We start from the raw sequence: 14,318 nt of genomic DNA, 5'->3' as shown, positions 1-14,318 counted from the left end.
CTTCTGATGACCTACCACCACCTGCTTCGCAGACAATGTTTTCCTGTCATTTTGTCTGTTAAAGGAGCGTGTTACATTACTCGTATCATGGTATGTAACAAATTTAAATCTAGATGTGAATTTATTTTATTGATTTAGTTTATCCAAAAAAAATAGCCCGCAAATCATAAAAAGCAACTTGTTCAAAAAGGGAGAAACATTTTTGCTTACATGTTATTATTTTGTTCTCTTAATACATTTGCAACTGCATGTACAACCAAACGGACCCTTGCACAGACATTGACAATAAAAAAATCACTATATATAGTTTATGTGAATAAATTAAAACGTGACCGACCTGGAGAATAAAGAAATCATTACATGAACATTAAATTAATTACAACCAAATGCACCCTTGCATATTCATATAGACAAGAATAGTATTAAACTAGAAAGTTAAACATGTGAATAAGGTAAAGGTCGTCGAGCTGAAGATACTAACAGTGCTAGAAATCATTAAATGAACAGTGTAAGCAGGTGTCACGGTGTTTGGTAACCTAAATTAATTGAACACAATGAAGAAAATTGCGCTTGGGAATAAAATCGAGTACTCGACTGGTGAAAAAAAAAACTCTTTTCACAACTCTCTTTGCATGAGTCTGAACGTGACAAATAACTTCACTTTACTTATTATTAGTCCTCGACAAAGACTTCATTTTTATGGTCATGGGAACGGAGCAACACAATCTAAATTATTCATGCTTTTTTGTACTCGTCATACTTGTTAACGACTGGCAATGTTCCGTTTGATTGCGTGCATTAATAGTAAATTATGGTCTTTTGCTGAATGTTTTGATGGTCCTTTTTCAAACAGTCTGCTATCCACTGCACATGCTGCAGGGGAAAAGAACAGATAGGTTGGCAAATCCCATCCAATAATTCATATTTCCCACCCAATATATTCCACCTACCTATTGCCCAAACATATTCATAGTTAACTATTTTGCCGTTGTAGTGCATTTACAATTTTGAGTAGAAATAAATATCACATGGACAGAAGGAAGCTCAAATTAATCCACAAGACTTGAAATACAAGGAACCCAAAGACATGACTTAATATCTCGAATAAGCGGGGTTTTTTTCTAAAGATTGGAAAACGCTTTAAGATAAATAAAATAAAATGAGACTGCAATATAATAAGTAATAATAAGTATACCTTTTAACTGTGATTCAACCTGGGTCTCTATTATTATGTACAGCATCATGTACTTTGCTAGCTGGTAAGTATTGACCAAATAAACATTAAATTATATGCATGGCAATTTGTTATGTTTTAGTTTGTTCACTTCTTTTCAAAAATTTAATTCCCAGCCTTCATTATTGTTTTTGCACCTGGGTTTTTACACTAACTAATAAACCATGAAGAGGGATTTTCAACCGACAAGTTCAAGATTTACTCATGTGTATTTTTAATCATGTGTAAATGAATCAATAATAGTCTACTTTATATTTGAAACTCGTATTGAAACTCGTATTTGAAACCTGTATGATGCGCAAGTTTCCCACAACTTTTACTTCTGATGACACGAGCAAGCGTGAAGGTTTTTAAACTCATTTTTAAACAATCATGTTGGGATATTGGTGGGTTAATCAGTTAATATACAGTAAATCAAAGAATTAGGGTACTAGTTATGTTCACCCCTGTATATCCTAAACAAAGTCAGAAATGTCAAAATTAAAACAAGCAATACCTGTAGCTTTGATTTAAAACCTTATTTACTGAAATTGGTTGAGAATTAAAGAAACGGAAATCTAAAACCTAAGGAAGAAACAAAATCAAAAGTTGCACTTTTGCGTTCTAATCAATGAAAGCTCGACACTGGTTTTTTTGGGTTTTTTAAACGTTAAAACGTTAAAACGTGCTAATCAATAGAAGCACGGTGCAAGTTTTCTTCTTCAATAACGTGTTGTATTCAAATCAATTAGCCTTTTCGAGATATGGCGGACACAATAGGATGGCGCTGCACGAAATGGGTTAAGTCTTTTGAAATCTGCCCTCCACGCCATATCTCGTCGAAAAGGCGAATAGGGCATGCAATGGAGCATACTAAAGCATTTGAATTTGCATCTTCATCCCGGGATCTTCCTTTGGTTTTTGGATCGTCGTGTTTTTATTTCTTGAAAGATTTCAACAAACGAAGACTTAAATGCGAGCTAGAAGATACAGCTGTTGACTGTTAGTTCCAATTATGACATATCTGTCTTTGTTTAGTTAGGCTATACAAAAATTCTTTTGCTTATACTGTACTGTGCTATTTTTGCCTTACGGATACCGCATCTTCGAATATAAATTTTGTCGCCGTCTTTTTTTGCAAATTCGGTTTTAATGGTATAAATATTGAACGGTCCCTAAATTCATGATACTTATTTTTGTCCACGGATCATTAACTGTTGCACAGCACCAACACACGCACACACGACTAACTAACGTTGTTTGGTATGGGCCCAGGGACAGGCGATTTGCGCGGAAAAAAATAGCAAATTGCGCGGAATTGCGCGGAACTTTTTTTTTCAGTGCAAATCATGTATCCCTAAATTACGCGGAATTGCGCGGAAAGAAAGTTCCGCGCAAATCGCCTGTCCCTGGACCGTATGGCTCATTAGAACAAAGACACAACAGGTGTAAGAAAATTGTGCAATTTATTCTTATTTCCATTGCTTTCTGCTCATTATTTACATACGGATGTCAAATTTTGCGATAAAACTTCAATGTTGGTCCCATCTCACAACTTTTTTAAAACATAATGTTGTTCTAATGTAGGTTCCAACATATTAGTACATAATTATATTATGTATGGGAACAACATTAATATAAACTTGGATCGATTGAGTCCATATAAATTGGTCGAGCTATGAGTTTTAAAATATTGGACGAGACGTAGTTCATAGCGAGACCAAAAAATATTGGGCATTAGCATCCAATTTTATTATTATTATGTTTTAGATCCAATATTTTTACACATTTAAATTCATCAAAACATGATAATGTCTTCACACACGCCTCAACTTACTACTTATAAAAGTGACTAAATGCATCAGTACATAAGTGTATGACTTAATAGATCAACTTGATTAATGTCAAAGTAAATACCATTCAATTATTAACAAAAATGAATTTAATGGTCTAGAGGTAATAGTAAATCAAATAATAATTTGATCCCTTCTCATGTGTATAGGGTCTGTGATTGCACAGCGAATTAAATTTATCATGGTTCGCCCAACGAAAGTTGGTGAAAGTTTAAAGTATGTATACGTATGATCACCGCCACTTGAATTTTAAATAAAGGCGATGGTTCTGACAACGAACGGCGTACCTTTCACTCATCCAAAACAAGATTTTGAAGAGTTCTGCACGGTTGCACATTGGATATCTCAACAATGTACACATAATATGAAGACTACCAAAATAATGAAGGTCGTAATTGTTAAGTTCATCAAAATGTAAGTAATTAAAAGCTATTAAAGGAGCACTTCGTCATCAACAAAATTACACCCTCCCCTCCCCCTCTACACTATTTATGATTTTTATACCATCAGAAACCTACACTACCAGATATCTATTGATGCCGACTCCGGAGGTACTCTGCTGCCCAGCTGCATATTCTGCTTGTCGACAGACAAAACACAGTAATACATATGCAATTATGCGTAACTTGCCAATTCAATATCCAAATCAACTAACATTTTGAAAATAAGCTTTTTCTGTGAACCATACCATAAAACGAGGATGCTAGAATCACGAAATACCTCTTTAATAATATTCAAAAGCCCATCGTTATAATGAAAAGATCGCGTTTTGATTCCAGGCAGCCCTGATTCAGTTTTATTATCAATATTTCGTTTTCGCTTTGAACGATAATTATTCTTTTCAGTCAGTTAAAAGTTTTCACATGACTAGTCGTTGTCAGTGCACCATTCCCAAAACCACCGCATCCATTTCATAATTCTGTACTCTTGACTCCAGTAATGAATATTGACAGTTTCATCGATCAAATCTTCGCGAAGCCCATCTTGTATCTCAGCACGAATCCTATCTCTGGCAACAATGTCTCTTTCTTCCATGACAACGAATCCTTCATCAACATGTGTTTCTTTGTCCTGTTTTATAGAGTGTCTTCCACTGATGAATTCAAAATTATCCGAACCAGCCCCTTCTGGTATGTTTGCACCCGCCATTTGTCTTCTTCCCAGGTTTCTCTGAAAAAAAAAAAAATAATAATAATAATAATAATAATAATAATAATAATAATAATAATAATAATAATAATAATAATAATAATAATAATAATAATAATAATAATAATAATAATAATAATAATAATAATAATAATAATAATAATAATAATAATAATAATAATAATAATAATAATAATAATAATAAAGCCCGCTACTACTACTACTACTACTACTACTACTACAACTACTACTACTACTACTACTACTACTACTACTACTACTACTACTACTACTACTACTAATATTAATAATAATAATAATAATAATAATAATAATAATAATAATAATAACAATAATATTAAAAATCTAAATAAATTAAATTAAATTAAATAATATTAAATTAAATTAAATTAAATTAAATTAAATTAAATTAAATTAAATTAAATTAAATTAAATTAAATTAAATAATTTTTTTTTTGAAATATAACCACTATACATTTATAGTTTGTTTCGAATGGAAGGATTTCCCTTGAAATAGACACGATAACAATGTACACTTCCTGAGAGCAATAATAAGTACAGTGCACATGAACTTTCATTTACCGGGACTCTTTTAGTTTGGTATCCCAAATGGTATGATACCGGAAGCAGTGCAGAGCGTTTGACCTACTGAACTATAGCGTTTGATTTCAAGATTAAAGGAAACGTTTCATCTTCTTGCCAGATATTGTTCTATATGAAACCTATTCAAGGCCATTTGATCAAGTGATACAATGTGTTACAGTAAATAAAGTTCAATGAATGCAAAATGAAACATAGAATTAGGAGTTGATAAAATTGAACCAGAGTGAGGTAAAACTGGGAGGGGGAAAGCATTTTGAACACAATGTTATTTTGGCACACATTTAAGTGGTACCTTTTCAATATTACCCTCTAAAAACTGGTAGAAAGCAGTAAGACATTCAGACATGCAATTTCTCTCTATTAGCTTCATAGCCTATAAACTATTTAAGGTTTGAAAATTGGAAACTGGAAAATCAAGTATTGGCATACTGATAAGGGAGAAAACAACTTTCGGCATGCATTCAGAAGTTTTAACCTACAAATCCCCCCCCCCCCCACACACACACACACACAACAAAACGTTTTAAAGAAATGTTTTAAATATCGGGTATGATAGAGTATAATGTAAAGGGTATAAAACGTTTTAATACCTATCAAAACATTTGTACAAACTTGCTGCAAAACATTTTAACATTATACACATAATGCTATTTAAGCTTTCACAAAAATTGTTTGCAAATATGTTTGTCAACAAATATTTTCTGATAACATTTTTCAACATTTTAAAATGCTGTTTCAGTGTTGCTGTTTTAAACAAAAACGTTTTCATAACCTTAATATAACCCGACATTTAAATGTTATTAAAATCAAACGCATATTTTGTGTTTGCTGGATGGCTCGTAATCATTGCAACACCCCTTACATTTACTATAGTATGCCTAAATTACATGAAAAAAAATGAGTACCACCCGGTACAACCGACTCGAGAATTTGTATTATTATGTTTTACTGTTATGGCACCTGCACTCGTATACACACGCGCGTCTCAGGAAGACAAACAAACAAACCAACAAACAAACAAACAAACCAACTAGAACAACGAATGACAAATTATATATAACTATATAATTGTTATCACATCTGGTAATCATGAGCTTACTTACCTATCGTATCAGGAGAATGTCAATTCTTCAAGCTTATGATTATAGCTTTACGTATAGTGGTGTAGTTAACAAGCAGTCTGAAATATCAAAATTATGACCATTCAGTACAAATATTGTTAAAACTTCTGTTAACTTGAAAATTTGGTCATTTATTGCAATCGTAAAATATTAGATACACAAAATATTATCATACATCTAAATGTTTTAATTATATTTCATACTGAGTCGCTTCTGCTAAGCAATTTCGCGCATGCGTTTTACATACCTCAATTTTCTAGTAGAGTCGATTCATAGTTATGATGCCTTCTGCAAAGCGACCTTTGCCACAAGCCCGTCATGTGGGCAACATCGACCAATTACTGCATGTCGATTTTTCTATTATAGTATTAGGTACAGTATAAATTAGTGACTGTATTACATTCGCAATTATCAATGTGATAAAGTAAAAATCAACAGCACTGAATGTAATACTTCAATGATTGAAAGTGCTAAATTTGAAATGATTTGATACATTTCACAGCGCAGAGAACAACAACAGTGCATGTTTCGTCAGGAAATACAGTAATGTTCATCGACCTATATTCTAGCCAGGTAGGTACTTTATCACCAACATTAACGCTCGTCTTACTAGTACGGTGAATGGAGGAGGTGTACGATTTTTCCAGTGCACTAAACCCTATATTAAAAGCTCAAATAAGTGCTCAGATGCCACCTTACCCGGGGTATGGTGATCGATCCGAATTCAGGGTACGGCAGTGGGGAAGGATTGTTGAGGCCCATTTTACAACTACGAGGGCGCACTCGCATTATTACGTCATGATGCCATGTTACTCATTTGATAGAGGTGATCCATATTTAGCTATCCTGGCACCAAATAACACAGTACATGGGTTTGGTAAGGAAATCCATGAGTGAGGTTGTACAACCCTCCTCCTTATAAACGTCATATACCGTTATATTTGATACAATGTATAGCTATGGGTCTCCTCTTGTGATACCAAAATAACATTTCCCACATAATGTCGCTATGACGTCATAATGTAAGGGCTCCCATTCAAATTTGGGAAATTCTGGCTATGTACAAAAGTTTAGGCAAAATTGATTTTCGGCTAAAAATTCTACAAAAATGCAAATTCATTGATTTTACTGTAGAAACCAATGGTGTGCCTCACCAACTCCACCTTCATGGTCATCTTTGATGGCCGGTCCTACCCCCGGGTAAGGTGCTGTTGTAAAAATTGTATCACTAAAATGAGCGCAGAGGATGGATCTACGATTAGCTTGGGTCGTTTGGGCGTAAACGCGTGCGGGTTTTTTTTTCTATGCCGGATAAAAAATCTTGGGGGTTCTAGGGTTAAAACATATCAGAATAAAGAAAAACAAGAACCACTGCTATGTGCAGACTTTATCATTAGTTGATCAATTTTAATAGACGTAAAAAGTGGCATAAAGAATATGGACTGTTCCACCACTTTTAGAGGGCATACTAACTAATTAGCTTTGACTCAATCGCCGTTCACATGCGACTCAAAGCGATTGGAGTATATACCAACTTCATAATATGCATTGCACAGAGTAGTTCAAAGGATACTGTAGTGTTATATAGGTTATCGAACTATTAAACGCGGAAGTGGTGAGTACAGGCACCGAATGTCAAATTAACATAAATTTCAAATTAAATAATAATTGTTAAAATAAAATGGCATCTGCATGGATATTATAAAACTTTAATTCTTACTGATTTTGTTGTCATAATATGCCTATATTTAGATATATGTATTTTTGTTTGTTATTCTGTCAGAAATAAAAACACAGAAACGTAACAACAGCATTGTTATCTACGTAACGGTAAACATTGGTGGGAGATGGGAGGCTCTGCTGGTAAAGAGACGGATGGAGGATCCAGTAACACACCTGTTGAACATGACGCAAAAGGTATTATGAAAAACATTTATGCTATATAATTTGCAGGTATACGTTTTATTACTTACAAAGTATTAGAAGTCCAAAACGCGATTGTTATTTTTCATACAATTTGCACAATATGCATTTCAGTAGTTCAGTAGTAAGACCTTGTCGTATCCTCAATTCACAGTTCTTATCCAAGGAAATGTTTTCTAGGTAACGAAACATTATAACATATAGTACAAACTATTTCTTATTTGAATTGTACTTGGACGAACATTTTTGACATCTATTTCGTCAAAATACGCGCACTTTTAGGTTTTATGATACATTAGTATTATAATAACAATACCATCGTTGTAAGTTAAATGAACCCTACATTATCCTGGGACATTGAGAAACCTAAAATTATTGCGTTCATTTTTTTCATGTAGCGTTATTATTTCTACTGAAAATTAATAATAAAATAGTTGACGACCAGGTCCACTGGTCAAGAGATGTAAGGTATTTTGATTCCTTATTAGAGCGGCGTATTCAACATCCATGAAGCATTGCTTGTAGGGTTTTCATGTAACACTTTCTCTCTGACCAAATCTGGGTTCTCAAGATCTTCCGATGTCACCAGTTGATTCAGTTTTTTCCTGGAGAATGTAAAATTGTTTCGATCATTCACACATAAATCTACATCATTTTGAACATTCTGAACTGGCACCTCAAAATATATATGCTACACAACTCAAAAATGCATCTTCCTCTTGATGACTGTTGGGCTTGTTAGGAGGGCAATAAGATATAAAGCATCTGTTTGTTTTGCTTGTTTTCTTATTTTTGCAATAGAGTAGATGAAATTTTCTTGAGTAGACAATCTTTTTGCTATATTAAAACTCCACTGATTATGTATCTGAAGCACAGTGATTATAACATGATAAAAATCCTCATTTTATCTCATTTTATCGTAACTTTCTGTTTAATATGCAGAAGTACGCATGGTGTTGGTCGGCAAAACAGGATCCGGGAAAAGTGACACTGGCAACAGCATCTTGTTAAAGACTGGTAAAAGTGAAGACAAGCCTTTCAAGGTTGAACTTTGTGGAGAGTCTGTTACACAGCATTGCAGCTGCAGTACCAATGAGGTATTCGGTCATAAAGTGGTCATCGTAGACACACCAGGCTTGTTTGATACAAAGAAGAAAAATCTGGAGACGCTTAAAGAATTGTCAAGATTCATGCTTCTTGTACAGCCTGGTCCACATGCTATAATTTTGGTTCTACGGGTTGGACGCCTTACTAACGAAATACAGCAAACGATTTTCCTGTTAATGAAGCTGTTCAAAGAAGATGCCTACAAGTATGTTGAAATATTTTTACAGAAGGGGTGCACCATTAGATTTTCGGTGGACTGAAAGTTCAGGAGACAAAATTACAAAATGAGCAAAACCAAAAGCCTTTGTATAAACTATCATCGAATACCTTTAAATAATGCATATAAAAATACACTGATCAAATCTTCAAATCCCCCACCCTCTGTCCAATAGGGCTACTAAGGCCTGCTCTAATATACAAACACCTTGCAAGGAAGCCTTTTCCTGCCAGGGTAATAATTGAATTTTGGGGAGGGTAAGATAATTACTCCACCCATTTAAATCATATACATGTAGGTCTGGTAGAGCTCAGGGCAAATCCGAAGGGGTAGTGGGGCTAGCCATAATACGTGATTTGCTCCACAGCGGCGCCCTCAATTTGTCTCGAATTTCTACTTTTTGAATGATTGTAATGCCCAATGGTGTACTAAATACCACGAGAAAGACGAAGCTTTAAAGTGCTGTAATTACAGTAAAATTTAAGTCCTTATATTGTTCCGAGTGACGATTGAATGACAGCTAACACGTCTTGTGTATGTGAGCTCACATGTATCATTGAATCAATGACGTATAAACTATGTGCATATCGCTACTTGTCTTGCGTCTTAGTTACGTCCCAGCTGCGAGAAGCTCCTCTCAATAACAGTACGATCGGCGAGCTAATACACACATTGTAGGTGCTGGAATGAAATAGCAATTTTCTTCGTTTTACCTCATTTGTTTGGCTCGAAATTAAAAGGATATAATATGACTAGTGAAAATTAACATTTAAATATTCTTTATGCAAATCGCATATTATTGTTTTAACTCACCTTGACACGGCAGGTGTAAAAGACAGATCAATCAGCAATCAGTGTCAGTGATCAGCATTCAAAAATCAAGGATCAATCTCTTACATCTCAGCAATCAGCAACCAGCTAATGATCAATCAGCAATTAGATCAGAAATCAGTGATCAGTCTTTTACACCTGCCATCACGTTCAACAGCTTCAATAGTTTATTGCTTAACTTTTTTCATGCAGGTACATGATTCTTCTTTTTACTGGAAAAGATTTCCTTGTTCGTGAAAATAAAACCCTGGAACGGTTCTTGCAGGAGGTGCCGGCGGATATCAAGGATGTCGTTAGAAAATGTGAGAAAAGATGTATCGCCTTTAATAACTGGGCAAATGAAGATGAAAAGAAGAAACAGGTCAAGGAATTACTTGACATGGTGGAGAGTATGGTCACCAAAAATGGAGGAAACTGTTACGTGTCAGATCTCCAGGAAAAACTTAATCAACTGGTGACATCGGAAGATCTTGAGAACCCAGATTTGTTCAGAGAGAAAGTGTTACATGAAAACCCTACAAGCAATGCTTCATGGATGTGGAAAGCTTTGGTGGCGGTTGCTAATGCATTTGGCTGGGATATGTAGAGGTGTTTTATAACCTAAAGCAGTATACATATTGAAATTACAGACCTATGGTAAAATACACTCCGAAATGTATTATAAACTTGATGGATATACAATCAGAATTTAAAATGTTCTGGTCAGCTGTAAATTGTATATTATTCAAAAAGGTCAAATACTAGATAGCATCTGATTTTATACATTATAGGCACCGCAATCAAATTTGTTCGATATTGGGATCGACCGTCGATGCTGTGTCGATGCTTGCATTGTCTCGGTGAATTCATTACATACAAACATTAAATGTTATCACAATTAGTCAATAGTCAATTAATTGGTATTAATTGGTAATAATAAAGATCGATCAACCATCAATAGTCAATCAAAAGATCGACCGAATTTGGTTCTATTATCTAAATCAGTAAATAAAACTTTAGGTACCTAGGCTGTGCAATGCAGCAAACATAGGCTGAGCGTCGAGCTATTATGTGTCTCAGAAAGCTTAATAGTATGGTAGCATTATATACATAAAGATTCCAACAAGCGTATTAAAGTACAAACCACAACTAATTTACTTTCGTAAAACGGGTCATTTTCAGTATTACTTTTGGTACATACAGCCTGTCTCAAAAATATTGTGCAAGTGGAAACCGCCATCTGTGGCAATTAGAAAATATTGGTGTGACATGATACTTATATCAACGTCACGGGAGCAGTCCTAGCTTTTAGATACCGTTTGTTTCATTCATTTTGGTTTCGGCAATCCAGAGATCTGCTTCACTGAACACAAATATGAACCCCCTTTTGTGCCACTTTTTAGAAAATTGACTAGAATGTTATATATCCAAATACCTGTACAGTACAGGAAATAAAAGAACATTCATTTGTAGGATTAGAAATGATTATATAACAACTGCACAGTATAAATGTATTGAAGACGAGGGCAGCAAGATGCGTTGCTACAGGTGACGGTCACGGAAGGGGGCTCTGAGTGCCCCATGTACATGAACAATAATGTTAAAGACCAATACAAACTGTAAATGGACTAAACTGTTGATTTCAAGCATTGTCGGATTCAGCTGCTGCACACTCGGAAATGTGCTTATGATTTGATGAAAACCATCAAAGGATTTTAAATCTTTAGTGTAAAATTTCAAACGTATAATTATGCTTTACGCACAATTATGTGCAATATTTCGTTGACATGATTTTAAATTCACAACAGAGTGTGCAATATTTTAACGTGTCTTGAGTGACAAAGAGAACAGTATTTACCATGACAAAATCTTTGACATGTACATGTATTTAACTTTACAGCAGAATGTGAAATATTAATTTAATCTGTTTTAAGTGGAAAAGAGAATAATTATACCTGTATCATGATAAAACAGTAAAAACAATTTTGTATTGTATAATCGATGCATTCTTTTGATTTAACGAAGGAACTCTTGATTAACTTGATGCTATCGATGATTTACATGTACAGCCCTCTTCCCTAGTAAAAGTGGCACAATCGTTGTTAACTAAACATATCTCGAGATTAAAACAAGCAAATTGAACAGAACAAACGGCATTCGAGAGCTAAGGCTCCGCCCTTGACGTTGTTTTAAGCATCATGTCACAATAGTATTTCCTAATTGCCAAAGATGGCGCTTTTTACTTGCACAATTTTTTAACAGGCCTTACTGCAGTTACTGTCCGTTTTCCTATACACAATACACAGAACTCTCACAATTAACGCGTGACCTCTACAAGTAGTGTATGTTAGAAGTATAGGCAATTGCCTAGTTAACGTCACTGTGTGAAAAATAACCGGCCAATATTTAAAGTATTCTCTGAAATTCTAGAAAATATAGTTTTGTAACATGTCCTAAATTTTTAGCTAATTTAGGTGTTTGGAAATATTCGCACTTTTGTGTTTTAGGAAGGATATGTAAATGTCAGATAACACCAAAAATATGAAGAAATTATTTCCAAACCGTGTTAAAGGGAATCTGTACCATAAACTAATCAATGGCTATATAGTTGCAGCAATAATAAAAACGACAAACAGTAAAAGGCCCAAGCTTATATACGTCCAAATAAAGGAGAAATTCTTAATTCCTTACGACGATTAGCCGTGAGTTTGCGATCCATGGTGGCTGCCATATTGATACCCGATGTATTTTTATTACGCTGTAACGGTACCCCGATTTTGAAACCAGCGAAATCCGTGCCACGAGCCTCGTCCCTTGTGAACTTTAGTGACACGAAGCGAATACTACCAAAGTTCAGATTCAACATTCGTTCAAAAGAAAACGCGACAATTTCTACCCATAAAACTACAGAAGAACAAAAAAAATGTATTTTAAGTAATATTTATGATCAACAATGTCTTTTGAGAACGAAAAGTAAAAACAGCACTAAAACCAAAATTCGCTGTAGGGGTCGCGAATGCCATACAGCAACACACGCTCGCCGTGGGTCTGTGTGAAAGGTTACACTACCGTTTGTGGCAGAAAGGATTCACAAGCAGCTATCATGGCGGCTCCCTTGAATCGCAGAAACGAAGGATTAAAAGTGCTTTTTCTTTGTTAGGAATATTCCGAAATTCATTTAGAGCGTCTGGTATGTTTAATTTAGGGGTATATAACTATATTAGCCATTGATTAGTTTATGGTACAGATTTCCTTTAAGTCTGCAAACCATTATGCTTCTCATTTTCAAGAACGCTGGTTAACAATAAGCAGACTATTGTCTCATTTCGTAAACAAAAGCCCACACAGTATTGTTACCTTGCGTTCGCTTTATAATCGTTCACCCAACTGAAACTATAATACCAGCTCATTGCTCATTGCACAGGTAAACAGAAACATGTGTAGTGTGGGTTTAACCAGAGAAGATCTGATTTAATCAGTTGAGCTGTTTTCAATGAGTGTTATCTTGGTTTAATAGCTTTTAATGGGGTTTAAGTCCTGCAAAGGTCGTGGTGAATTCTACTGTAGACATGACTGCATCATGCTGTATGTTAAATTGGATGGTGACCTAAGGCCTCGTATCCATAGGCTGTTCCCTTGTGGCGTGTGCCCTTGTTCCGTGTTTACTTTTTCCCATGTGACCTGCCACACAGACAACCTATGGATACGGCCACTAAGCAAAACAAAGGTTCGTTGTCTGTGTGGCAGGTCACATGGGAAAAAGTAAACACGGAACAAGGGCACACGCCACAAGGGAACAGCCTATGGATACGAGGCCTAAAACTGAAAATGTAACGAAAGTACTTCACTTTCACTCGTACTCGTGGAAGAAACTTTGACATAAAAATAACTGTGTTTTACGTTTTACGCTCACTCATAAACACGAGTGGGTTTTTTTATATTAAGGGGTGGGGTATGAACGTTTGGACAGTATTTTTTGTCATATCGAATTGCATTGTGAATACGAAGAATGTTCAACAGTTCTCGATGAAAACTTTATAAATCTAATGATATGTACTTGAAGTGTATGTAGCTGGGATGAAAATATGGATTTTTTCCCCAAAAATACAAAAAAAATGGTCTTTTGCGGACAAAAATGCATATTTTTAATATGAAAGATCAACATTTTCAATTGATCATCGGCTTTTCATCCTAGCTACATACACTTTAAGTACATAGTACCATTAGATTTAGAAAGTGTACTTCGAGGACTGTTGAATATCAAACATTTTAAAAAATATATCAAATTTTAATAATTTGTG

At 34.8% G+C, this 14,318-nt stretch overlaps 1 protein-coding gene across 2 annotated transcripts; it reads left to right on the top strand.

The window, feature by feature from the left end:
• Positions 1 to 6,275: 6,275 nt before the first annotated feature.
• LOC140164833 (GTPase IMAP family member 9-like) lies at positions 6,276 to 14,271 on the top strand. 2 transcript variants are annotated; one of them, XM_072188208.1, is made up of 4 exons: positions 6,276 to 6,533; positions 7,744 to 7,877; positions 8,826 to 9,195; positions 10,231 to 14,217. In XM_072188208.1, exons 2-4 carry the CDS (start codon positions 7,808 to 7,810, stop codon positions 10,622 to 10,624), a joined length of 834 nt encoding a protein of 277 aa, XP_072044309.1. In that variant the 5' UTR covers positions 6,276 to 6,533; positions 7,744 to 7,807; the 3' UTR covers positions 10,625 to 14,217. The 2 variants fall into 2 exon arrangements, with proteins under 2 accessions (XP_072044309.1, XP_072044311.1); XM_072188210.1 differs by lacking the exon at positions 6,276 to 6,533 and adding an exon at positions 7,514 to 7,575 and having other exon boundaries at positions 10,231 to 14,271.
• The last annotated feature ends 47 nt before the right edge of the window (positions 14,272 to 14,318 follow it).

The sequence above is a fragment of the Amphiura filiformis genome, chromosome 11 (assembly GCF_039555335.1).
Source record: "Amphiura filiformis chromosome 11, Afil_fr2py, whole genome shotgun sequence".
In the NCBI taxonomy this organism is placed as follows: domain Eukaryota; kingdom Metazoa; phylum Echinodermata; class Ophiuroidea; order Amphilepidida; family Amphiuridae; genus Amphiura; species Amphiura filiformis.
Note: the sequence above shows the minus strand (reverse complement) of the source record. Positions and strands in the feature narration are given on the sequence as shown.

Bases quoted from the DNA above. Each gene is read 5' to 3' on its own strand.
- LOC140164833 (XM_072188210.1), top strand. From the start codon at position 7,808: ATGGGAGGCTCTGCTGGTAAAGAGACGGATGGAGGATCCAGTAACACA. The intron at 7,878-8,825 runs GTATTATGAAAA...TTTAATATGCAG, and splicing joins TGTTGAACATGACGCAAAAG to AAGTACGCATGGTGTTGGTC. The intron at 9,196-10,230 runs GTATGTTGAAAT...TTTTTCATGCAG, and splicing joins TTCAAAGAAGATGCCTACAA to GTACATGATTCTTCTTTTTA.